This window comes from Macaca thibetana, chromosome 1 (assembly GCF_024542745.1).
Source record: "Macaca thibetana thibetana isolate TM-01 chromosome 1, ASM2454274v1, whole genome shotgun sequence".
NCBI lineage: Eukaryota > Metazoa > Chordata > Mammalia > Primates > Cercopithecidae > Macaca > Macaca thibetana.
In genome coordinates this window covers 26,325,623-26,351,980 of record NC_065578.1, presented here as the reverse complement: position 1 = coordinate 26,351,980, position 26,358 = coordinate 26,325,623, and the positions used below count along the sequence as shown (strand labels likewise).

The 26,358-nt window shown below is 53.2% G+C and overlaps 3 protein-coding genes across 7 annotated transcripts in view; 2 read left to right on the top strand and 1 right to left on the bottom strand.

The window, feature by feature from the left end:
- Nucleotides 1-7,026, top strand: part of WASF2 (WASP family member 2) — a 93,133-nt gene extending 86,107 nt beyond the window's left edge. For all 5 annotated transcript variants that reach the window (XM_050795355.1, XM_050795372.1, XM_050795385.1 and 2 more), the window contains exons 8-9: nt 1,082-1,599; nt 2,906-7,026. In XM_050795355.1, the coding sequence (XP_050651312.1) occupies nt 1,082-1,599; nt 2,906-3,063 (676 nt within the window). In that variant the 3' untranslated portion in view covers nt 3,064-7,026. The remainder of the gene's footprint in view (nt 1-1,081; nt 1,600-2,905) is intronic.
- The window catches only part of FCN3 (ficolin 3), a 176,512-nt gene that overhangs the window by 135,264 nt on the left and 14,890 nt on the right, over nt 1-26,358 (top strand). The gene's annotated exons all lie outside the window — the stretch shown is intronic.
- On the bottom strand, nt 15,026-18,217 carry GPR3 (G protein-coupled receptor 3). Its single transcript, XM_050795793.1, has 2 exons — nt 18,088-18,217; nt 15,026-17,043 (listed from the first exon to the last, which is right to left on the bottom strand). Exon 2 carries the CDS (start codon nt 17,036-17,038, stop codon nt 16,046-16,048), a length of 993 nt encoding a protein of 330 aa, XP_050651750.1. The 5' UTR covers nt 17,039-17,043; nt 18,088-18,217; the 3' UTR covers nt 15,026-16,045.

The window sequence follows — 26,358 nt, the reverse complement described above, 5'->3', positions numbered from 1 at the left end:
GATTGCACTGTTTTCTCCGTTACTTTTGTCCCTTCTAATGCCTGATAAATGAGAGCTTTGAAAGATGCACTTTTCTCCTTGGATACTGCTTAATTAGAGATTGAATATGTTGAGGACCCCTCAGATGCAGACCTAAAGCAGTGCTGCCCTCCTCCTCTCCCCTCGTTCTTCTTGGCCCTAGAAACCATTAATCCCAAATCTCCTGCTTCCCAAATCACTTCCTGCTGGTGGCCCTGTCAGATGCAGCTAAGACTGGAAGGTCTGTGGAAAATTCCAAAATGGCTGCTTTTCTAAGGCGTAGCTGTTAGTGCAGGGCAGATACAAAGGTGGAAAAAGAAAACCTTCTGCTTCACACATGGCCTGAGACCTTGCAGCTGCAGCCAAGCAAATCTGATCCCAGGAGAGGTGTAGCCGTAATCCTCTTTCAGGCCTGGGTCAAGAGTCTGGTGGCACATTCATTTCCCATCTCTGCGGATTCTCAGATTGAGATTCATTCTCTCTCAAGATTTTCCCACATGAGCACTGAAGATGCATTCACCTAAATCTATATCCCACTCAGGTGTGGTCAGCCTGGCTTGGGTTTCCTGCCCTTTCCAATGCTGGTGAATGTTAATAGCCTGAGAAACAGAGCCTAGTGTGTGGGTGGTGTTTGAATTTTTATTCCAGTTCTTTCTTGCATGCACCCTTAACCTGGCTCCAGGATTAAATTAGCAACTGCCATGGACCATCCTTCTTAGAGAAAGGGAGGGAGGGTGCCTTCCCCTTAGAGCTGGAAAGGCAGAAGGGTCTGAGAGATGTCTCAGCTAGCCCTTACCTGATAGAGGAATCTCAAGTCCACTTCTTTCAGGTAGTTTTACTCAATCTGGCTATCCTCCTCTACTGGTGGGAAGCTCATTACCTTACAAGGCTGCTTATTTCATTATTTGTCTGTTCTGACCATCTGTAGGTTTTTCTTTCTGTTTAAGCCAAAGTGAAATGGTATAGTCAACCAAGATAAACCTCGGCTTATAGACAAGGCTAACTGTAGGTAGGTGTTTGCATTCTAAGGGTGATGGTGAGTGTTTTTTCTTTGGCCTTTTAGTTACCCAGTGGACAACCAAAGAGGATCTGGTTTGGCTGGACCCAAAAGATCCAGTGTGGTCAGCCCAAGCCATCCACCACCAGCTCCTCCTCTAGGCTCTCCAGCAGGTCCTAAACCTGGGTTTGCTCCACCACCTGCCCCTCCGCCACCTCCGCCTCCAATGATAGGCATCCCATCTCCACCACCACCTGTAGGATTTGGGTCTCCAGGGACGCCTCCACCACCCTCACCCCCATGTTTCCCACCTCACCCTGATTTTGCTGCCCCTCCACCTCCTCCTCCACCACCGGCAACTGACTACCCAACTCTGCCACCACCTCCCTTGTCTCAGCCAACAGGAGGAGCACCTCCTCCTCCCCCTCCTCCTCCTCCTCCTCCGGGGCCCCCTCCTCCCCCTTTCACTGGTGCAGATGGCCAGCCTGCTGTACCACCACCGCTTTCTGATACCACCAAGCCCAAGTCCTCCTTGCCTGCTGTGAGTGATGCCCGTAGCGACCTGCTTTCAGCCATCCGTCAAGGTAAATTTCAGTGGTGGGTCTGGGACTGTGGAGCCTTGTCTTTCTGAAGCTGGGATGATTGATTGGGGGGTGGGTGAAGGGGTCCCTTTGCCCTTCCCAGGAAACAACTTTCATTGGGTGGGGAGAGATTGGGACATTAGGTCTGGGAGCAGCCTGAGAAAAGGCTTCACCCTGAAAATATGGAGATTTAGATTTCTTTCCACCTTGGTTTAAAAGTAAAGGATTCTTTTCTTTTTTTTTTTTTTTTGTTTGAGATGGAGTCTCACTCGGAGTGCAGTCAGTGGTGCGATCTTGGCGCACTGCAAGCTCCGCCTCCCAGGTTCACGCCATTCTCCTGCCTCAGCCTCCAAGTAGCTGGGACTACAGGCGCACACCACCACGCCCGGCTAATTTTTTGTATTTTTAGTAGAGACGGGGTTTCACCGTGTTAGCCAGGATGGTCTTGATCTCCTGACTTCATGATCCGCCTGCCTCGGCCTCCCAAAGTGCTGGGATTACAGGCGTGAGCCACCGCGCCCGGCAGTAAAGGATTCTTAAGCTGGGATCTTTGAAGTCCTTGGAAATGTATGCTTATGCGTGTTTGCATGCATTTTTTTTCTTGGGAAAAGATCCCCATTTTTCATCAGTTTCTCTGAAGGGTTTTGTGCCTTCGAAAAAAACAAGAATCACTGTCCTAGTGGGCCTTTGTTCAACTGGACTCAGCAACCCCCAGCCTTCTTCACTGCTCTGCCTTTTGTGTCTTCCTTCCTTGCCCCCTGCCCTCTTTCTCACCCCTTTTTTCTCCCATTTTCTTTTATCTCCTCTTTTCTCCTCTTTTCTCCTCTTCCCTCCCCTCCCCTCCCCTCCCGCTTCATCATTTCACCCTCCTGGAACATTGGAGCATTTGTTCTATCAAGGGGCCAGGTGTGGTCCCAATGGGTTATCGTGGTTTGTTCTGTTTGCGATCCTCAAAAAACTTCTAGTCTAGAGAGGACAGTCTATGGCAGCTGAGCCCCATTATAATTGATGGAATTGGGCAGGCTGAGGATCTGCTGGATGGAATGTGGTGCCTGCTCCCCACTTCAAAGCCTCATGAGAAGTCCTTACCAGCCTGAAAGTGTGTAAACCAGAAAGGACAGCAGGCTGCCTTTCAGACACACCTCACCAGTTTCATACACTCATCTTCTGCTTTTCCATAACAACCTTCTTTTTCTCTGTCCTTTGCAATACCCCTTACCCACTGGTGGCCACTCCCCCTTACCCAGTTCCAGATGGATTCCAAGGCTGAGGACACGCCTTCCTCACCCCTCTGTCTCTTTGCCACCAGGTTTTCAGCTGCGCAGGGTTGAGGAGCAGCGGGAACAAGAGAAGCGGGATGTCGTGGGCAATGACGTGGCCACCATCTTGTCTCGTCGCATTGCTGTTGAGTACAGTGACTCAGAAGATGATTCCTCTGAATTTGATGAGGACGACTGGTCGGATTAATGCTTTCTGCCTGCTGTCCACCTTCTTTTTCTTTCCTTCCTACCTGCCTTCTTTGATGCCAACCCCAACAGATCCGTAGGGGAGAAAGGGGAGGAAAAAAGTAATTTTAAGGGGCCAAAGCTTTCCCTGAAGCAACCAAAGATATATCCAAGTGCTTCCTCCAAATCAACATGTATTTCCTCTCCCCATTGTCAGGCCCTTTGGGGCTCCTGAAGTTCAGTAGCTGGGATGTTCCCTCTTTCCTTCAAGTGCCTGTTGCATATTGAAGGGAAGGAGAAATCCCAAAGCAGATTCCTTTGATCAGGTTTCCGTTGGAGATGGGGCCTTCCCTTAGGAGCCATATTCAACTACAGTCTTCTAAAACCCGTGCCCTCAGCCACTTCAAATAATGCCAGCCACTCTCTGGTTCTAAAGCAGGGGGAGTGGCCTGAATGGACACAGCTGGCCCCTTTCCTGTGCCCTGAAAGGGCAGAGCAGGCCGAAGGCTCCAACGGCCAGACTGCCTCACCCTTTGCCCTAATCAGCAGGGTGGGCCTGCCTTGTGCTAAACGATCTCTTATGCCTGGGATGCCCTTTATTCCAGAAGGCATCAAGCCTCTAAAGAATGTCTCACCTCCTCTGCCCAAAAATGATGCCTTTCTGTAGGCTGGAGTTGTTGCCTCCCTCCCAGGATCCCTTTGGTGAGTATGGTGTTCAGGATGCACCACCACCACCTCTAGATGCCTTCAGGCAACACAGCCCAGTTTTAACCTCTAGTATCCATGACCAAACTGTCCCTGACACATGAGAACAGGGGCCTCTTCTGGCTGTCAGGAGCAAAGCCTGAAGACTTGGAGCTGCAGGACTGGAAGAACAGTGGAGCCCCATGGGTCCCACCCTTTAAGGGTGCTGAGGCCTAGAGATGGGAAGTGACTTGCTCAAGGTCACACAATTGGATAGTGACATAGCTAGAGCCCAGAGTTCCTGATTCCAAGTCACCCGTGCTTTCTGGGACCAAAGAATGGGCACCTACTGGAGTCTGGGCAGAGCTTTCTCGGCTGTATTGCTACTCCAGACCTCACCATAGGTTGGGGTCCCAGTAGGAGGGCTCAGGGTCTGTGCCAGCCCTGTCAGTGCTGCTCAAACCTTCATAACCTCTCTTGTCATTCTTTGTTGCCCCTTTTCTGTCACCAACCAACCACACAGCCTTGGGACCAGCCCTTTTGGGGGACCAGAAGTAGTGAGAGAAGGAGGGGGATAGGCAGCTGTGACAGGTGCTGTTTTCAATTCCTCTGCAACTCCTCCCCCTTTTATTTCCCCAATTTAAACAAAGATTCTGCCAACTGTGGAAACTTCAGTTCCTCAGGCTGCCAGCCGTGCCGGTACCTGCCTTGGGGGACCTGGCAGCCGTGAAGTAGGCTGAAAGGCAGAGGGGCTCCAGGTCCTGTTTCCAGCTCCCCTCACTGCACATGGTGAAGCTCCCTCCCTCCCTGCCTCCCTCCCTGCTTTTCCCAGAGCTAATACACAGGTGCTATTATTCAGAAAAAAACTGGTCAGCTCTAGCCAACAGTGAGGCTTCTTCTCTTCTGCCCTAACTATTGTGTAGCCTCGTATGCTGAAATCGGCTTCTGCTGGCTTCTCCGGCTTTCAGAGCCCTGAAACAAAGAGAAACAGGATCTGTCCCTACCCAGCACAGCAAATAGTCGTAGTAATTGCCAAAGCCCTCGTAAAGCCCTCTGGCTTGAGGGGAGAGTGTAGTCATGGGTTCTGCTTCTGTGCCCTTGCTGGCCGCTTCCCCTCTGCTTTCTTTCCTGGAGCTCAGGGTGTGGGGACTGAGCCTGTAGGGGCCAGGATGCACTCCTGCCGTGGCCACTCCCAAGTGTGCCCTCTTCCCTCTCTCCAGATCAGGTGTCTCTGGCACAGGACTTGGCACCAAGCTCCATGCTGAGACACCAGGCTATGTGGACCCCCACCTTGTTTCCCAGCCTGCACCTTAGAAGCCGAAGGCGCTTTCATCAGAACCCTAAAATGGCCGTTGAAGGCGTCTGGGCCACAGCCCAGCAGTAGCTAGAGAGGCAGGCAGAGGGCAGTGGTTCTCCCAAATAGGAGACCTGGGGCCTGGCCAGGCCAGGGTTTGGACCTAATGGCTTTGACTGAATTACCCCCATCCTCCTCCTTTCCGGAAAAGGGAGAGCTAGAGCCACTCACTGTCATTCTGCTCTGACCTTGAAGGGGGCGGTGTTGGCCTGCCTTCTGGAATGGACTGAGTCCATCGTGGAAAGGACTGGGGGCAGGAGGAGGTGGGGAGGGGCACTGCCTGTGGAAGGTAGGATTAGATCATTAGCTCAGTGACCTCCTAGGGTTTCGATGTGCTGTGTTCTCATCCTACAGCTGGTTTGGTAATGATCTGCAAGTCCCGGAGAGCAACAGCACAGCTCTGCCTGACGCTCTCATTAAAATCTATGCAGCCAAGCTCGGCACTTTGTAGCAGCCGGCATTGCGAAGCCTCCTCAACTCGGGGGGCCGGGGACCCAGTGAGCTGAGAGGCCCTCTGGGCTCCACTTATGCATATGCACCAAAAAAAAAAAAAAAAAAAAAAATGGCTTCTTTAGACCCAGAGCCCTTTAAGATGATAAAGGACCCAATGCAGGTAATCCTGTTTTTGGACTCACGTAACACAGAATGCAAAGTTTAGTGATGATTTAATCTGGGCCTAAGCTAGTGAGAGTACGGAACAATGGACCATAAGGACTCCTAAGCGCTGAAGCCAAGGAGTTTCCTCCCTTCCTGGTTCACCCCGCCCAGGGGACCTGCCCCCATTCCTGTGGCCCTGGGGCCCAGCTTCCAATAGTGTCAGAAGCGACTTGTGGCTTTGCCTTGGTTGTGAGATGGGTACATTCCAAAGGAGCAGCTCGGGGGAGGAGGCGGGCTCAGCCAGCCCTTGGAGGCTCAGAGCAGCCGGCCCAGGCTCCAGCTCGCCTCTAGTGGAAGCTCGAGCGCCCTCAGAAACGACCCTGGCCAATGTCACTGCATAGCCGAGGCGGTGTTGTCAGGGCTAATGTGAAATCTCTTCCCGTGGCGCCGATCCTCCGACTCTGCAGCGCCAACTTGGACAGATTGAGGTCTCTGTGGTTTTGGTGACCCTGCTTAAGCATTCCCACCGTGTCCCAGCTCTGCTCTAGGACTACCTCCCACTGTGGCCCCTCACCTGACCTCAGGGCATGGGGAGGGAGGGAGCCAGTGCTCCAAGGCCAGGGGGCTTTGCTCATGAGAGATGTCAGGCTTCCTGGAGGCATCAGGCTTTGAGCCCTGCTGGGGTCCAGCTGACCTGGGACCAGGTGTCGCACAGAGATGTGCCTCATTGTGTGCCTCCTGCCGTGTTCACTTTAACTGTGCCTCAGTGTGGGTTCACTTTAACCGTGCCTCAGTGTGGGTTAGGGAACAATTTTGTTATTGTATTAAGTTTCTTCAGTTAATTCACTTGAGGAACTAACCAAGTTTTACTTTCTGTCTAGAATGATGTACATGTAGTAGAGTAAGCCATAATGCTCCCGAAGTGCCTTGTTTTCTCTGATACAAACATATTTATAAGGACGTATTCCAGTGGGTTCTTGGGTGTGTTTGCCACATCAAGATTTTAGGGAATGCGTGTATGTGTAGTAGGGACGCTGTTTGAAAACAGGCCCTCTTCCCTTGAGGATGGGAAAGGAGTTCTTCAGTTGGAGATCTGGGCAGTGGGTTAAGCCAGACCCCTAAAGTGACCCTTTCCTATTCTGCCCTGTTCTTCTCAGACCCTCAGAAAGACATCCAATTTTTTTAAAGCCCTGTAGCTCCAAGCCTGGTCTTACTTGCTTCCCTGCCAGGCTCATCGTGTGTATACCACCTTTGCGCCCCATTGACCTGAAGGTTCCATGTAACTGGATACACATGAATACTTAAATGCCAACATTTTAAATAATTTGATAAAGTCTTTGTAGCCACTCAGCCACCTCTGGTGTTTGTGGTATTGTTTTAATGGGACAAGAGATTAGAAGGAAGTGATACTAATAGTCACAGGTGGTGGCCAGAGCTCAGGAGGGGGCTCCAGTGTGGGTGGGCCTGAAGGGCAGGAGGCTTTTGGGTGCAGAAAGTGCACCATGTGCAGAAGGCTGGAAACCATTTCAATTTAGGAGGAGACCCAGGTTGGAGGGCCTGCAGGCCCAGATACCCAGTCCCCTTCTCACCATGAGAAAGGGGGTGTGCTGGGGCCGCAGGAGACAATCTGCTGGCAACTGTTTGCATCAAGCAGGAGAGGAGTACAGGCTGAATGCTGATGCTGCGCCCAACATCTGGCCGGCATCTTGTCTGCCTTTCAGACCCAAGCAACTTACCTTAAATAGAACGATTTACAATGGAATTCGATAAAAGGTTTAGGCTGCTGCATGCCCCTTCTGCCTGAGGAAGGCGAGGGGGCTGGGTTTGTATTCTGACCCAAAAAATGACCTACCCAGGAAGCAACGGTTGTTCCAAGCACAGCTGCTGCGGGTAACTGTCCCTGGGGGTAATTTATGAGCAGACACCCAGTTCCGGACCCAGCAGACACAGTGTAGTGGCCCCCGGGAGAGGGGCGGGAGCAGAGTTGGTGACTCTGCGGGTCACGCCTGCTGTTCGGAGAGTCACCCACTGGCGTCCCAGGAGAGGGGGCAGAAGTTTTGAATTGTCAGCAACTGCTGCGCCAGCCGCTCTGAGCTCATCGCTGGAGGTGGTGGTGCAGAGAAGGGGGCCGCGGAGCCAGTTCGCCCCTGCAAAGCCCCTTCCCTCCACCCGTCTGCTCAGGCCTGTGTTTAGTCAGCACTTGGCTTCCCAAGGCCGGTGACTGACAGGCAGCCAGACGCCCGCCCTGGCAGAAGACAAAATGGTGGTTCGGGAGCCGCCCTTGCTAGGGAATTGGAGGGAAGGAATGTGGCTCTGGGAAGAAAGAGGCCTGAGCTTGAATTCTGGCCCTGCCACTCGGGAGCTGTGACCCTGTGCAAGTCTCTTCACCTCCTTGGGCTGATCCTAAGAAGAATAAGCATTTATTGAGCGCCCACTACCTGCCAAAGACGGCATATCTTTTATTTCATTCTTAAGAGGCAAGGGTCCCCCATTTTACACAGGAGAGAAACAGGTTCACAGTTGCCTGAGATCACAGCTGGCCAGGAACAGAACGTGGTTCAAACACAGGCCCCGCTCTAGCCAGAGCCCAATGCTGTGTTTACCATGCAACTGAAACAGCTTAAGAGTCTCCATCCAAAATCATTGAGGGCTTTAACGTCGTAGGGAGCCTGTTAAAGGTTTCCATTCTTAACCTGCCCCACTCCCTGGTGCCCACTTTTATAAGGGCAGTAAATGGTGATGGTCATTTTTGCTCTTGCTTTGAAATACAGTGAGCTTGGCTGAGGGCCTGCCTATCCCAGACTGTTAGAGCAGAAGTGTCTGCACCCTTGGCTGCCTAAGAACAAAGTGGATTCCCTGGGTATGGGCTGGGGCTTCATAGAGCCACACGAGTGGGCACACATGAGGACCAGTGTACATATTGTGCGCAGATCCCTGTCATTTACACAAGGACACAAACCAGCACATGATTACAGGAACCCATAATCGCAGGCAGCCCTCACACATTGCTCAGGAGCTGTCCTCCCTACTTGCTGCCTCCACCAGTTCCTCACTGCCCCCTCCTGGCTGCCCAGTGGCCAGGGCAACCTGGCACTGTTTCCTGGAAGTTCTGCTCTGGACTAGTTAACTAGTTCCCTCCTAGGTCATGGGGCTGGGAGCAGTTTCAGGTGCTCCCCCTGAACTGCTCCTCAGCCCCAGGAGGTGTGGGTGGTTAGAGGGTGCTCTTGAAGCTTAAGGACAAAAAGCCTTTTGTGGACCAGGCACAGTGGCCTACACCTGTAATCCTAGCACTTTGGGAGGCCAAGGCGGGCAGATCACTTGAAGTCAGGAGTTCAAGACTATCCTGGCCAACATGGTGAAACTCCATCACTACTGAAAATACAAAAACGAGCCAGATGTGGTTGCGTGCACCTGTAGTCTCAGCTACTCGGGAGGCCGGGGTACAATAATCGCTTGAACCCAGGAGGTGCAGGCTACAGTGAGCTGAGATTGTGCCACTACGCTCCAGCCTAGGCAACAGAGTGAGACTTCATCTCAAAAAAATAAGTTAAATAAATAAAAGCCTTTCACATCCAAAGGAATCTTTTATGGGAGAATTGCCAGTCCCTTGATGACAAGGAGAGCAGTTAATACTTGGGGGCAAGGGGTCCTGCCTAGATGCCTTCCCTGCCTTTACCAAAGAAGCTGTCCATGCATGTCCACAGTATGCACACACGAGCTCACACTGCACACATCGTTAAAAAGGAGCAGACTTCCTGGCTGAGAAGTCAGAGGTCAGATCTAGCTCCCACCTTGGGCCTCAGCTTCCTCACCTATTCAACAAAGAGTTGACTGTGATGATGTATGCAGCCCCTCCACTCTGGCTTTGCACCATCTTGGGAACTGATGCCACTCCCAGAGTATGAGTCTTGGAAATATTACAAATACAACGCCTTTTGTTTCTATTGTATAGATGAGGAAACAAGGTACAGAGAGCCACAGCAACTTGCCTGAAGTCACACAGCAAGCTAGCAGCAGACATTTGAAATAGAAACCTTCCTTTTTCCAATGCCCTAGACTGCCTACGAGAGCAGTAACACCTTGTGGGCTTGAGCCACAGCCAAGGAGACTGAAACTGCAAGGGAAGCCAGAAGTTCTGGCCTTTTGTCTTGGAACCATGACAGGGTCCCTGTGGCTGCCTGAAGGCTTAGGGGGAACCCAGAGGAGGTCCCAGGCTTAGGTATTTAGCATGGAGGCTGGGAAGAGACAGGTTGGAACTTGAGTAGGTTCCATCACTCCCTCTCCCCACTAGTAGACTGAGCAAACCTCAAGCTTTTATGTAAAGCCAGAGGCTAGCTAAAGAGCGTTCTTCCTAGCATGTGGCCACTTGGTAGCTTGTTCATCAGGGTATATACACACATGTGAGCTGTGTGCATGGATGTATGTGCATGCATATCTGGACTCCACATGTATATATCACAATGTGGATAGTAGTTGGATGTTGGTGCATGCCTGCAAGTACACTTAGGACCTTCATGGGCATGTGTATGTTTGTGAGCCCATATACATGCAACTGCATGTGTGTTTGGATGTAAATATATAAATGATGTCTGCATATCTGGCAGGTGACTATGAACATGTAAAATTTTGCTTGCATGCATACTTGGTACATTTTTGAGTGTACTTGGGTATGTGCAGATGTTCACCTGTTAGTGTGCCGAGCGGGGTGGAATATGTCTGCACACATGGCTGGTGAGTGTGTGTAAATGTGCATGCAGGGCTGGCTTCAGGTGACTATGTAGATAATGAATCATAGGAGTACCCTCCCAAGAGAATAGGAAGCCACTGTTCTGCCCAGCCCTGGAATAGGGGGTGCACTGCCTGGCTCCACCCAGGCACTGCGCTTGCAGTGCCCCCACCCTCATCCTCTATATGCACAGTATTCCCTAGACCAATCCTGCTTGGCCAATTTGCAGCCTCTTGCTCCCAGCTCCTGAGAAGGCCTGCAGCAAAGTCAAGGGGCTGGTGGCCAATTAGCGAGGGGGTTAATCATGGATCGGGGGCTCCCCGGGGGGCGGGAAGCTGAAGGCAGGCATTGGGGTTGGCAGGAGCATGAGCTGCCTGTCATGAGGCAAGGGGAGAGGGGAGACAAGGAACGGAGGTTGAGCCAGCTGGTTGGTTCTGGAAACCGAGGGTCAGCCTGTAAATTCAGGATTGCTGAGCACTGCCAGCAGCAGGGAGCATGTGCGAGTGTGTGTACGCTGTGTGAAAGCGCGTGCACATGCATTCAAGTCCTTGAATCTGGTGCTGCTTGCAAATGTGTATACATGACTATGGACATTATATACACGTGCAGTTGTGTGTATGTGTGAATGTGCTAATGGGTTTAGGTATGCATACATGTTTGTTGTGTCTGTGTACACACACTTGTACACAAGGGTGTGCAAGGGCATATGTGTGCTTCAGCACTAAACATGCACAGAAAGTTGACATGGTCAGTGTACACATGTACAATGATGTATCTGAACAAGTGTGTGTGTGCTAGTGTGCTGGTGTAGGTATGGGTGTACCTACGTGTGTCTGCATGTGTGTGCTCAGAACAGCCAGGGGCCTAGACATGTGTGCCTGCATGTGACATGAGTGTGTGTCTGTGCCCTCAGGTCTCAGCATGGAAGGAGCTGGGGGATGTGGGACCGGCGGTCTCCAGGCTCCCGGAGGGAATCTGACAGCCGAGCCTTGCCGCAGCCCCCAGCCCCAGGAGCCTGTTTTCCAGCCTGCAGAAGCTGTGAGCCTGTGAACTCATCTTATATTAATAGCTGCTGTCTCCTCACTTATTGCAAGGAGAGGCGGACATGGCCCCTGCGGAGGCTCAGCACTCAGGGCTGCCCCCACACACCCACACAGGACCAAGGGAGGTGGGGAGGAGAGATGGGCTCCAGCCCCATCCCAGGGCCTACCCCAGCAGGAAGGTGGAGCTCTTGGCCCTAGCCTTGCCTACCCCAATTCAGGGGGCCATGTCACACCCCAGCTGACCTTCCTGGACCCCTGTAGCTGGGTGGGATCAGGCATGGGGATTGGAAAGCTGGCAGAGGCAGAGAGACACGCAAGCAAACGCGTGCACGCGCGCACGCACACATACACACACACACACAAGCATGCGGTGCTAAGCAGCTCCAGGCTGAGCACCAGAGGACTCTGAGGCTTGAAGGAGACACAGGAGGCCTCAGTCTGAGTGGGTAAGACAAAGTCCTACCCTCAGGGGTCCTCAATCTGAGGCAAAAGACATGACCCTGTTCTCAAGAGGCCCCCAGCCTGAGGGGGGAGACAGCCCAGCTCTCAGAAGTTCCCAGCCTGACGGGGGAGACATGACTTTGTATTCAGGAGCCCCTAGTTCTGAGGAGAGAGAAAGATCTGCCTTCAGGAGCCTTCGGTTTGAGGAGACAGATACCCCTTCTCTCGGGGACCCTCAACTGGAGAAGGACATGCAGCCCCATCTCCATTCTGAGGACGGGGGAAGACTTCTCTATACATGTTTACTCAGGGGAGGTGTAGTAAGTCATATTGTATGGATCACATTCTCACAGCCACAAAAGGGCTCAGGCAGGGAGGCTTCCTGGAGGAAGCAGGGAGTGGAGGTACTGGGAAGAAGCGCTAAGCTGATCGGCAGAATTCTGAGAGGAGGGAAAAGCCAGCCAGCCCCACCATACACACAGGGCCCAACCTGAGGGACAGAGTCAAACACCCCTCAAAGTAGGCCCAGGACCCAAGGCAGAGACCCCAGATCCAGGCTGCCAGAAACACCTCAGCTCCAGCCCACAGCCACCCCCAGAGGGACAGAGGAAGCCCCTCGGTGCAGGGGCCTGACACAGGCCCTCCCAGACACAAGGATGGCAGCAGGTCTCTTCTTGGGCCCTGGAGCTGGAAGCTGGGCTGGGGAAGCAAAGGGCTGAGCCTCACCCAACGTAGGACGGGCACTTGGCCCCTCTCCTCTGGACCTTGGAGGGCTCCTCAGGAGCATGATGGTGGGGGCAGCAACAAGGCCCTGCCCTGTGCCGTGCCTCCAGAGGTCTGGGTTTAACCCGGAGACCCCCTGCTTCCCCCAGCCTGGGGATTTGTCCCAGTTTCCTTGCTTGATGTTTCTGGGTTGTTCCTGAAACACCCTCCCTCATCCAGGAAAGAGAGATTTGGAGTCAAATGGACGTGGGTTCAAATCCCAGCTCAACTCCTTACCAACCGTCTGACTTTGGACCAATCCAATGTTACCTCTCAGGGAGGCTTTTCCTGGGCACCCTCATTTAAAAATTGCTCACATCTTCCCTATCCTTCTTCCTCTGCTCTTTCTCTGAGGACTTACCACTGTGTAATGTTACATTTTTGGAAAAACTTTGTATTACTATTTCTCCCAGCTAGAATTTAAGCTGTCCACAAGGACAGCAGTGAATGAATGAAGGCCCACTACTCTTGGAGCCTCAACTTCCTCTTTTGTAAAATGGGGAAGAGCAATGGTATCCATCTGACGAAGCCACAGTGATGGTGTGGAAGGTTTGGCGTGGGGCAGGGGCTTGCTGAGTAGGAGCTTTTCCCAGGGACCTGTCAGGAGGGTGGGGATAGAATAAAGCTTGGCCTGACCTGGTGCAGCCTCACCACTTTGTGCCTGGGCCTGTTGGCATGACGACCCTCTTCAGACTGTTGGGGAGGAATTTTTTTTTTTTTTGAGACGGAATCTCGCTCTGTCACCCAGGCTGGAGTGCAGTGGTGCGATCTCGGCTCACTGCAACCTCTGCCTCCCAGGCTCAAGCGATTCTCCTGCCTCAGACTCCTGAGTAGCTGGAATTACAGGCTCCACATCTGGCTAATTTTTTGTATTTTTAGTAGAGACGGGGTTTCACCATGTTGACCAGGCTGGTCTTGAACTCCTGACTCAGGTGATCTGCCCACCTTGGCCTCCCAAAGGGCTGGGATTACGGGCATGAGCCACTGCACCTGGCCAAGGGAGGGGTCTTTACACTAGACAAAAGGGCTCTGCCAGAGAAATGGAGAAAGGCCTGTGTCCCAGCCTGGCACAGCTGTGCGAGTTTGAGCAAATGGCTGCTCCTCTTTGGGCCTCAGGCTCCCTGTCTGTATATGGAGGGGTGAGCCAGAAATGCTCTGAGAGCCCCACCTCCAAGCTTTGCCCAACAATAAGGCCTGGGAAGCTGGGAGGCTTGGCCAATCAGAGTTTCCTCTTCAGCCACACCCCAAACCTGTTGCTGCCCTGGCATGATAGACACTTTCCTTCTGGGGTCAGCTTCCTCTCCCCAAATACCCAAACTCTGGGTCCTGCACACATATGTCCCCAAAGGCACAGACTGATAGTCACCCACCTTTGCGTAGAAAAGCTCTTCTGACTCCAAAATGACCAGACCCCCTCTGACCATTTCCCAGATGTGGCCCTAAAAATGAACCCCAAAACAAATCAGGGTTCAGCTGGGCGCGGTGGCTCACGCCTGTAATCCCAGCACTTTGGGAGGTCAAGACGGGCGGATCGCCTGAGGTTGGGAGTTCAAGACCAGTCTGGCCAGCATGGTGAAACCTCCAAATCTACTAAAAATACAAAAATTAACCAGCGTGGTGGCAGGTGCCTGTAATCCCAGCTACTTGGGAAACTGAGGCAGGAGAATCATTTGAACCCGGGAGGCGGAGGTTGCAGTGAGCCAAGATTGTGCCATTGCACTCCAGCTTGGGCAACAGAGTGAGACTCCATAAAAAAAAAAAAAAAAAAAAAAAAAATCAGGGGTCCAGAATGCCCTAAGCTCCAGGCTTGGGAAGGAAGGAAATTGCTCACTACACAGCACAGATTCTAGAAACAGATGCTCCTGGCTTTACCATTTTTTAGCTGTTATGTCCTTGGGCCAGCCACTGTCCCTCACTCAGCCTCAGCTACCTCGTTTGTAAAATGGAGAAGACACTACCTGTGCCATGGGATGCTTATTACGCATAAGCGAGGTGGCATGTGTGCCAGACACACAGTAGGCACCCACAATTAGAAGGACCTATTATTATTAAGGAAACACATGCTTTGAGCACATTCATCATGCCTAAGCCCCACAATGGCCAATGTGGGCAGGATGTGGGCATCCTTGACCCAGGAAGAGCCAAGCACCCAGGTTCCTATCGCCAGGGGGAGGTAAGGTCCTTGCCAGTCAGTGCCCAGGTCTGAGCAGAGGAGCACTGACATCTGAGAGGGAGTCACCTGCCAGCCACCCTCCACCCTCTGTCCAGCTCCCCAGGTCCCTCAACAGCCCCCCCAGGCCTGGCTTGACCCTCTCATTCCAGGCCATCCTCCATCAGGCCCCACTCCATGCCCTCCACACACACATAGGGAAACATATTTATGACAAAATCATTTTTTATTGAGTTAGGTTGGAGACAGGAACAGGGAATGCACTGGGGGCCATACCCCGGTTGGCAGAGGGGTGGGGTGTTGGCTCGTGCCCCCCCTCTTCTAGGGCACCGCAGGATGAGGCTTGGCCCCCGGGCCATGGCTATGGCGCTGGACGCCAGGCTGGAGTGGAGCTGGGGTTGCATTCTGGTCCCAGCTGCCTGGCTGGGCTGCAGTTTTCCCCAAATGGCCACCAGAGGGCAGTCGGACCCCAGCGCAGAGGAATTTTTGGTTGCTCAGGTGATGGCTTCTTAAAAAAATAAAAAACCAGAGGCTGGTGTGTTCCCCTTCCAAACCCAAAGAGGGCAGGCCTGGGGAGAAGGCTCTGGTTTCTATGATCTCTTCGATAAAAAATAATCCAAAATAATAACAAAATACGTGGTTTCTCTTTCTCCCTTTCCCCCCTCCAGGAACTGAGGTCAGAAATGGGGGTGAGGGGACAACGGGTACCCTGGTATGGCCTGGATATCAAGGTGTGGGTATCTTTTTCCCCCCTTACCACCCATAAGTAAATTTATAAATAAATAAATCATAAATAGACACTCTCTTTGTATGTGCGCGTATATAATCTTTCTCTCTCCTATTTAGGCAACTATGTGACTAATCTCTCTGACTCTTTAGTTCAGAAATTCAAACGTAAAGTGACATGGTTAAGGTCAAGTGTGGGGGAGGAGGGACATCTGGGACTTGGAATGGCACTGTAAAACTCCCAGCATTCCGGAATTGCAAACCAGCTGGGCTGTGAGACATTTCTGAGTAGATCCCTGACCACCTGAACATTCTGGAACCATGGAGCCAGCTGGACCCCCACAGGGATCTGAACAAGAACCTTCAAACACCCAATGTCCTAGAACTCCAGAACCAGCTGGGTCTGGGGGGTGTGGAGCTGGGGGTTTGGAAAGAAGCCCTGGAGAGCCTAACATTCTGGGATTCTGTAGTGATCAGGGCTGAAGGATCACGAAGACTCAGCTAGACATCACTGGGGGAGCGGGATCGGAAGGGTATCTTGGAAGAGGAACAGCAGCAGCAGACAGCCCACAGCACTTTCTGCACATCCTGGTTGCGGAAGGCATAGATGATAGGGTTGATCATGGAGTTGTAGGTGGCGGGGAGCAAGGTAAGATAGGTGTAGAGAGGCGGAGAGTGGGCATCACCCAGCAGGCAGTAGACAGTGAAGGGCAACCAGCAGGCGGCAAAGGCTCCAAGCACCACGGCCAGTGTGGCAATGCCCTTGCGGGTGGCCACATAGTGGGAGGCAGGCAGCAGGTGCCGCTGGAGGGCAATCTGCTGGGCATGGCGGCAGACGATGCGGCAGATTTGGGCGTAGAGCTGCAGCATGATGCCAAACACCATGAAGAAGGCAATGGCCAGGACTACCAGATGGTTCTTGGAGAGTGGATAAACCACGCCACATGTGGTCAGGCCATCCAGGCAGTTCCAGGCCATCACAGGCAGCAGCCCCAGGCCCAGGGCACCTCCCCACACTAAGGCCAGCATCACATAGGTCCGTGTCACTGTTGTCTCTGAATAGTAGGTGAGGGCATTGTACAGAGAAAGGTAGCGGTCAACAGTGATGGCCAGTAGACTGCCGATGCTGGCGGTAAAGGCCATTGCCAGCACGCCAACCAACACCAGGCTCATCTCCGCTGAGCCGATGCAGAAGACAGCAGCAAAGTACAGGACCAGGCCCAGGCCTGCCAGCAGGTCTGCCACGGCCAGGCTGCCCACCAGCAGGAACATGGGGGCACGGAAGGCGGGCGTGCCCACGATGATGGCCACCACTAGTGCATTCTCGCAGGACACCAAGGTGCCTGAGATGCAGAGCACCACATCCCAGGCCTTAGGTGAGGGCAGCGGTGCAGCTGGACCTGTGGGCCCCTCTGCTGGGCCCACGCTGCTTACATTCACGTTGCCTGAGCCAGCTGAGAGCCAGGCCAGAGGGCTGCCTGCACCCCACATCATGGTACCTGTAGGAGAAAGGCCTTGTGAGAAGCTGACCAAGCTGGATGATGCGAGATGGGGTCTGGAGGGGGTGAGGTGCCCCTCAGGATACATGGTGGGAGTCTCTCCTCAGGATACCTTATAGGGTCCCAACGCCTTATCCCCACATTCATCCCCTGGGGCTCTTCCCAGGATACCGCTGTCCTCTCCAATGCCCCCAGGCCTCTAAACAGGGGTCTCTTCCTGGGGATCCCTGTCCTAGGTCCTGCACGTCTCTTTTTCCATGTGTGTGACCAGAGGAGAGACAGAAGAAGGGGTACTATAAGCGGATGAGGGCCATAGGATCCAGGGGATGCCCCCAAAGGCTCAAGATTGGGGTAGGGAAACATCTGGAGACTGAGTGGCTCTGCTCCCTCCCATCGGAGATGATGATGCTAGCTCGTGCCTGAGTCTCCCAGACCCCTCACGATTCTCAGTACTGCCAGCCTTAGACTCCGCCCCCGGGGAATGCGCGTGAAGCTCCCACCAGCCACCACCCCGCACTCCCGCGGTAACACCTGGGAACTCAGACCCCACCCGCCACCCTCCCAGGCTTCTGTCCCTGGCTGGACCCTTCTTTCTGCCTGCATCTCTAGGTCTCTAGGCAGACCCCCCTGCTGGAAGCCCGGATCCCTGAGTCAGATGCCTTCTTCTGCCCGGACACCTGGATTTGGGGCCTGACTCCGCCTTCTGTCTAGATACCTGGATTCCCAAGTCGGACACCTCCTGCTGTTCGGACGCCTGGGTCCCTGCCCCAGACGCCTCCTGCCGGCTTAACCTCAGATGACCATCAGTCCCTCCAGGGCCTCGGGTCCCTGCAGGAATGCTCACCCTTCGCCGGGTCATCCAACTGAGCCCCAGCACTCAAGCACTTAGGCCCACGTCTGCTAACCCAGAATCGCCTAAACCCAGAATTCCCACCTGGAACTCGGACCCTGGCCGGCCGCTAGGAGTCTTCCGCCGGCCCAGTGCCCCAGCATCCTGCGTGCCCTCCAGGACCCCTAGTGTCCGCGGCGGGGCCCACTACTCACCGCTCAGGACCAGGCGCGGCCAGGCCGCGGGGAGGCTCCGCTCGGGTCCTGGCGGCGCAGGGCGTGCGTGGACCCCGAGAAGCCCCCGCGGCCGCGGGAGAAGCGGCGTGAGTCACCCCGCCCCGCCCCCGGCCACCGGTTCGGTGACGTCAGCGGCCCGATTAGCCAATGGGCGCGGAGCGCTGGGGCGCAGAGCGCGTTGCGCGGCATAGTAATGAGGCCTCGCGCCGCCCGCTCCCCCATTCATAAAAAGCGACCATGGCTGCGGCCCCGCCTCCTCCCGAGTCGGCCCGCGCTGTCCTTGACGCGGCGCCCTCTGCGGGCCGGGGGTTTCAGCGGCGCCGGTGGGAGAGCCTTGTAGTCTCAGGGAGGCTGCTGGGAACGTGGTGGAAGGGGACCCGGCTAGGCTGTGGGGTGATGGGACCCTTGGGTGGCAGAGAGGCTGACGAGATCCAGATGACGAAGGAAGAGCTTGTGATGGGGCTGGTTGGGCGTCCCTGGTGAGGATGACAGGGTTGCCAAGATGATGGGGCCCTGAGGTGACGATGACGGGGAGCACGAGGGAGCGGGGAGGTGGGTGGCAGTGACATTAGCATGGTGACAGAATCTTGGGGGGCGTGATGGCCGTGGGACACCAACGGTAGAGAGGAAACCCCCAGGGCAACCATGGCAGTGTGACTGTGACTCTGCAGCAGGGAGGAGTTCAGGGACCCCGGGATGGCAGAGGCGGCAGCCTGGGAACATGGAGTGTCCAGGTGACTTCAGGTCACTATGACCCTGTCAGAAGGGCTGGGGTACTGAAGCAACAATGCTAAGCCATGAGGGCCGTGGGGCCCTGGAAGGAAGATAGCAGGTGGCCGTGGTGAGTGGGCTCCAGGGTGAGGGGCACAGGGTAGAGCGTCTGGACTGACAGTGACCAGGCAGGTAAGTTGGTGCCAGGGCAGGTCCCATGATGCTGGGGCTGGGATAAGAGCTGGGTGACGTCACTCATGTCAGCCCAATAGCGCCCTCACAGCACCGGAGGGGTGGGCCTGGCAAGATTTCAAAACCTGAATTATTTATTCAAGGATCTAGAAAGCCAGAGGGGAGGGAGTCGGGGGTGCACTTCCCCGAAGCAGGAGGAGATGGGGAGCCGGGAAGAACTTGGAAGCAGAAAGCCTGGCAGCTCAGTCCTCAGGGCAGGCCCCTCTCAGCCTCTCATTTTAGGCATCCTGATGGTTGGAGCAAGAAGGAGCTCCCTCTTCCCCAACGCCGACTGCCCTTAGTCCAGGGGAACCACTCTGGGCAGATTTCTCCAGATGTGACAGATGTGGCCAGTCCTGTGGCAGGGGGACTGACTGCTCTTTCTCCCTGTGTTCCTTGCCTTGATGCTCCCTGGAATCATGCAGGCCTGTGGGAGGGAAGATGAGGTTAAGAGGCCTGAGGATCCCAGGCCCCACTGGACACCCCCATCACAGCACTATCACTGCAGCCCCATGGTCAGCCTCCACCAGGCAGGTTTTGGGTTTGAGTGTGAGGCAGCAGAAGGTCAAGTGGCAGGAAACATGGGAAGAGGAGGGGTTGGAGCTGGAGAAGAAGATTCATTTCAGGTTGGATGTGGTGAGTTTAGGGGGCTTAGGGAGCGGAGGTGGTCAAATCTCAATTTCCTAGCTGTGTGACTTTGGAGAGTTTCTTTAGCTCTCTGTGCCTATTTCCTCATCTAAAAAATAGGGATAATATTAGTTCTGGCCTCATGGGGTTGTTGAGTGGGATCTGCACGCCGTTGGCCATCAATGTTACAGTTGGCCAATGAGGGACACACCTGGCGGTGTAGGTGTGCAGGTGGCACACCTGCCTAAAGTTTTAGGGGTAGAGGACATCAACCAGGGGCGGGAGCAGAGAGTGAGGAGGGGCTTCAGGGGTTCCTGTTCCTGGGCTCTTGCTCCTGACTGTTCCCTCTGCCTACAACCCTTCTCTTCATCCAGGTCTCTGCTCCCAAGTCACTTCTGAAACAGGCTGCTCTGAACTCTCAGATCGCCACTGACCTCCCCATCACTCTCCCTCCCCTTCTCTTGATTTATTCGTTTTCGGAGGATGAAGTGCTCTTGAAATTATAAATAAATTCATGTTTGTTTGTTTTACTACGTGTCAACCCCACTAGAATCTAAGCTCCAAGAGGATAGTGACTATATCCCATTTCTGCTGGAGAACAGTGCCTGACATGTAATGGGTGTTGAAGAAATAATCATGGACTGGATGATTGACCTAAAAGGGAGCAACTGGAGGAAAAAGGAAAACAGAGAGAGTAGTAATATGCCTGGTGCCCAGGAAGGTGGGGGTGTCAGAGAGAGGATCCAAGGGCATCAGGGCCCCAAGCCTCAGGGATCCACTTTCTCTCCCATCAGAGCTAGGTCCCTACAGAGTTCTGGTCTCAGCGATGGGTGAAGGCTGCGGGGAGGTTGGCATCAAAGGGGGGTATGGGGGACTATCTTCTGCTACTCTGAATGGCGATTATATATTTTTTAAGTTTTCGTAGTTTATTAATCCTCTGGTGAAAAATCTGCACCGTCGCTGCAGCTAAAGTCATTCCTGTTTGCCAGCACCGGCACCACACTCTTGTGACTCCCTGACTATCTTCATTCTGTTCTTGAGTTCCTTTAGCTCTTTTCTCGAGGTCTTTTTTTTTTTTTTTTTTTTTTTTTTTTTTTTGAGACGGAGTCTGGCTCTGTCGCCCGGGCTGGAGTGCAGTGGCCGGATCTCAGCTCACTGCAAGCTCCGCCCCCCGGGTTCCCGCCATTCTCCTGACTCAGCCTCCCGAGTAGCTGGGACTACAGGCGCCGCCACCACGCCCGGCTAGTTTTTTGTATTTTTTTTTAGTAGAGACGGGGTTTCTTTTTTTTTTTTTTTTTTTTTTTTTTTGAGACGGAGTCTCGCTCTGCCGCCCAGGCTGGAGTGCAGTGGCCGGATCTCGGCTCACTGCAAGCTCCGTCTCCCGGGTTCCCGCCATTCTCCTGCCTCAGCCTCCCGAGTAGCTGGGACTACAGGCGCCCGCCACCACGCCCGGCTAGTTTTTTGTATTTTTTTTAGTAGAGACGGGGTTTCACCGTGTTAGCCAGGATGGTCTCGATCTCCTGACCTCGTGATCCGCCCGTCTCGGCCTCCCAAAGTGCTGGGATTACAGGCTTGAGCCACCGTGCCCGGCCCCTAGAGACGGGGTTTCACCGTGTTCGCCAGGATGGTCTCGATCTCCTAACCTCGTGATCCGCCCGTCTCGGCCTCCCAAAGTGCTGGGATTACAGGCTTGAGCCACCGCGCCCGGCCTCGAGGTCTTTTTCTTTCATGTCTTGCAAGTCTGCGTTTGGATTAATTTTTCTTTGCATAATCCAAGGAATCATAAATCATACCCAAGCCAACACCACCAAAATAGGTTCTGTTTTTATTTTATTTTTTTGAGACAGGATCTCAGTCTGTCGTCCAGGCTGGAGTGCAGTGGTGCAATCACTGCTCACTGTAGCCTCAACCTCTTGGACTCAAGCAATCCTCCCATCTCAGCCTCCAGAGTGACTGGGATTACAAGCACGCGCCGCCACACCCGGCTAAGGCATGAATTTTTTGTAGAGACAGGGTTTCGCCACGTTGCCCAGGCTGGCTTGAACTCCTAGGCTCAAGCGATCTGCCCACCTTGGCCTCCCAAAGTGCTGGGATTACAGGCATGAGCCACTGCGCCCGGCCCAAAATGGGTTCTAAATACAAAGATGACATCCAGTGTGGTCTTCTACTTTTTGAGTGGTTTTCTGTATTAGGCATTGTTGCCTTCCCAGGGCGAAGGACACGGAAAACCATTTATTTCCGCTGAAGTACTGGTTGGTTGTGAACTTCCTGATCCCGATAGTTATCCTGTGGTTTGCAAGTGAGGTTGATCCCAAGGCAGCCAGGGAGGAAAAGAGTACAGTGACATTTCTTTTCTTTCTTTCTTTTTGTTTTTCTTCTTTTTTTTTTTTTTTTGAGACAGAGTTTCCTTCTTGTTGCCCAGGCTGGAGTGCAGTAGCGCAATCTCGGCTCACTGCGACCTCCGCCTCCTGGGTTCGAGCAATTCTCCTGCCTCAGCGTCCCAAGTATCTGGGATTACAGGTGCCCGCTACCATGCCCAGCTATTTTTTTTTTGAGACAGGGTCTCGCTCTGTCACCCAGGCTGGAGTGCAGTGGCCGGATCTCAGCTCACTGCAAGCTCTGCCTCCCGGGTTCACGCCATTCTCCTGCCTCAGCCTCCCGAGTAGCTGGGACTACAGGCGCCCGCCACCTCGCCTGGCTAGTTTTTTGTATTTTTTAGTAGAGACGGGGTTTCACCGGGTTCGCCAGGATGGTCTCGATCTCCTGACCTTGTGATCCGCCCGTCTCGGCCTCCCAAAGTGCTGGGATTATAGGCTTGAGCCACCGCGCCCGGCCTTTTTTTTTTTTTTTTTTTTTTTTTTTTTTTTTTTTAGTAGAGACAGGGTTTTACCATATTGGTCAGGATGGTCTCGAACTCCTGACCTCAGGTGATCCACCCTGCTCGGCCTCCCAAAGTTCTGGGATTACAGGTGTGAGCCACAGCACCCGGCATGCAGTGACATTTCTAACCCCAAGAAACCCAGGAGAGCCAAGAGACTAACGGGGGGGCTATGTGTTTTCACATGAACTGCATGTGCTCTCCCTCACGCACCAAAACTGCTCATACCAATCAGGTCTCCATTCCCTGCATACTTGCTCTCTAAAGGAAGAGATAGTTCCTTCTCTCCTGTTCTCCTCTGTCCCTACCTCATTGATACCTCCTCCAACCCTTCCCACCTACCAGGTGCCGGGCCAGAGCCCAGGGCTTACAACAACCTGGCAAAAGTGAGGGACCATGTCCCCATTTCTTGGGTGAAGTCCAGGAAAGCCAAGGGACTTGCCGCAAATCACATAGTAAATGGCAGAGCTGGGATCTGAAGCCAGGTCCATCTGTCACCAAGTCCAGTGTGCCTTCCATTCTGGCCTAGATGTCACCTTCTTCCCAGAAGGGGCTGAGGCTAAAGTTTGACTAGGGCTGACAATATCTGCAGTTCTCCAGGTGGCCACCAGATGGCTGTGAGGACTCACTTCCAGGTGAGACTTTTTTCCTTGCCTCTTCTGTCTTCACCAGTCCGAGAAATCCCTTGGGGAGGGAGGAATTGGTGGGAAGCGGGTGTTCGTGCGTGTGTGTGTGTGTGTGTGTGTGTGTGTGTGTGTGTGTGTCGGTCATAGATAATCTCCACACCTGAGTCCTTTGTCTAAGACCCAAGGGTCTAGGCATCATCAGTGCCCATATTCTTAGCATAGACCCATTCATTCAGCCATTATTTATTGGCAGTTCCCCTGGGCTTAGGGTTTGTTCAGTGGGTGTTAGGGACAGAAAGATGATCTGGCCACATTCCTGCCTTTTCAACTGTCAATAGACACATTTATTGAGTATCTACTATTTCCCAGGCACAGAGGATACAGCAGTGAACAAAAATCCCTGCCATCTTCAGTGAGCTTCAGTTTTATTAATTAATTAATTTAGTTAGTTATTTTGAGACGGAGTCTTGCTCTGTTGCCCAGGCTGGAGTGCAGAGGTGCGATCTCAGCTCACTGCAATCTCCGCCTCCAAAGTTCAAGCGATTCTCCTGCCTCAGCCTCTCAAGTAGCTGGGACTACAGGGGCATGCCACCACACCTGGCTAATTTTTGTATTTTTTAGTAAAGACAGGGTTTCACCATGTTGGCCAGGCGGGTCTCGAATGCCTGGCCTCAGGTGATCCATTCGCCTCGGCCTCCCAAAGTGCTGGAATTACAGGCATGAGCCACTGTGCCAGGCCAAGCTTCAGTTTTAATGCAGAGAGATGGACAATCTACAAATAGATCCTTAAAATCTATTCAAGTAGGGAGCTCCTGGGGGCCTCACAGACCAGTGGGACAAACATGTACACAGATGGTCACAACATGGCATAGTAAGGTTACTTAATAAACATCTGGCTGGGCACGGTGGCTCAAGCCCGTAATTCCTGCACTTTGGGAGGCTGAGGTGGGTGGATCACCTGAGGTCAGGCTTTCAAGAGCAGTCTGGCCAATGTGATGAAACCCTGTCTACTAAATATGCAAAACATTAGCCGGGCATGGTGGCAGGCACCTGTAATTCCAGCTACTCGGGAGGCTGAGGCAGGAGAATTGCTTGTATCCGGAAGGCGGAGGTTGCGGTGAGCCGAGATTGCCACTGCACTCCAGTTTGGGCAGCAAGAGCAAAACTCCGTCTCAACAAACAAACAAACAAACAAAAACTCCAACATCTATTCAGCCCTTACTGTGTGCAAGGAGTTCACTGAGGAGGGAAGATCAACGTGGTTCCTACCTTCATGAAGCTTACAGCCTAGGAAACAAATGAGTAATTAATTATACATTAGATACATGCTCTGAAGAAAAGAGCAGCTGTTGGGATGTAGAATCACCAGGTGGCCTCTCAGGAAGAGAGGTCATGGAGCAAGTCACGTGAAGAGAGAACAGGAGTCTTAAGGAGAGGACATGACAAGTGTAAAGTCCCCAAGAAGAGAAAGCACTGATGGGTGTGAGGACCACAGAGAGGAGGCTAGTGTGTCTGCAGCTAAATCAGCAAAGGGGAGAGGGAGGAGAGGCGAGGTGGGCAGAGGCAAGATCGTGTGAGACAGAAGTGAGCTCTTGGGGGCTCACAGGCCGGTGGGACAGACAAACATGTACACAGAGGGTCACAACATGGTACAGTAAGGTTACTTAATAAACAACTGGCTGGGCACAGTGGCTCATGCCTTTAATTCGTGCATTTTGGGAGGCCAAGGCGGGTGGATCACCTGAGGTCAGGAGTTCGAGACCAGCCTGGCCAATATGATGAAACCGTGTCTCTACTAAAAATACAAAAAATTAGCCAGGCATGGTGGCGGGCGCCTGTAATCCCAGATCAGTGAGACAGATGTCATTGGTGGGAAGGAAGTGTTGTGATCTGACCTGACACGTTTTCAAAGGGTCACTCTGACTGCTGAGTGCAGAACAGACTGGAATGGGGAGCAGGCCTCCACTAGGAGGCCACTGCAGTCATTCAGGCAAGAGATGGGGAGGGCTCTGAAGTGGAAAAGCAGATGGATTTAGATCTCTAGCTAAGTGCTGCGGCAGCTCAGCCTCATTCTGTGGCAGTCACAGAAGGCTTCCTGCAGGAAGTGGTCTTGTAGTAGTGTCTTGAAGAATTAGTTTGCCAGGCAAATGAAGTCCAGGGTTGAGGTGGACCCTCTAAGAGAGAGAACGGCTAGGATAAAGGAAGAGAGATATAGGGGGAAGGCACTGTTCTATCTTCTTAGAGGGTAGGAAGGTGATGGGAAGCACCCAGGCCAGGATAGAGAGATTTCTAGAGCCAGAAATCAAAGGGTTGTGGAGGTCAAGCCATTGTTGAAAAGTTATTAAGTGGGGCCAGGCATGGTGGCTCACACCTGTAATCCCAGAACTTTGGGATGCCAAGGACATGAGATGTGGACATGAGATGAAATTGCATATAAAAGCTCTCAAAATGTACATTCTGCTAGTAAGGGGTCAATAATTGCTAGCTATACATTGTCAGTTACAGGTGTGGCAACTGTGAAGTCAGAACCGGCCTGGAGATGATTAAGAGACCTGTTGGCTTTAAAAAAATTTTTTTTAATGGGTGCATAGTGGGTGTATATATTTATTGGCATAAATGACCTGTTGGCATGCATGCATTCATTCATTCATTCAAGACAGGGTTTCGCTCTGTCGCGCAGGCTGGAGTGCAATGCCATGATCACAGCTCACTACAGCCTCAAATCCCTGGGCTCAAGCGATCCTCCTGCCTCAGCTGTTGGCTTTTAGATGGGGACTGATGGCAGTGGAATGTCCAGGATGACCCCAGGAGAGTGTGGAACAGGGCTTGGGACTAACCTGGGCCACCATCGATTAAGAGATGGTTAGGAGAAGCAGATGGGGGAAGGAGGGGAGAGGAGGGGAGAAGGAAGAGGAGGGAGAGGAAGTGCCCCCTAAGGAGCCTGAGGAGAACCAAACGAGGCTGGTGCCAGGGCAGGAGTGGTAGCCGTAGCCGTGGGGAAGGCTGCGGAGAGGCCCAGTTGGCCTAGTAATGGCGTCACCCCTGACCTGGCCAGAGGATGTGGTAGGCCGGAGGCAGACACAGCGGATGAGGGGCAGAAGGGAGGCAGATGGAGGGGTGCAGTGAACAGAGAGGGAGCAACGGAGCTGAGCTTGGGCAACCAGAGGGCAGGGGCCA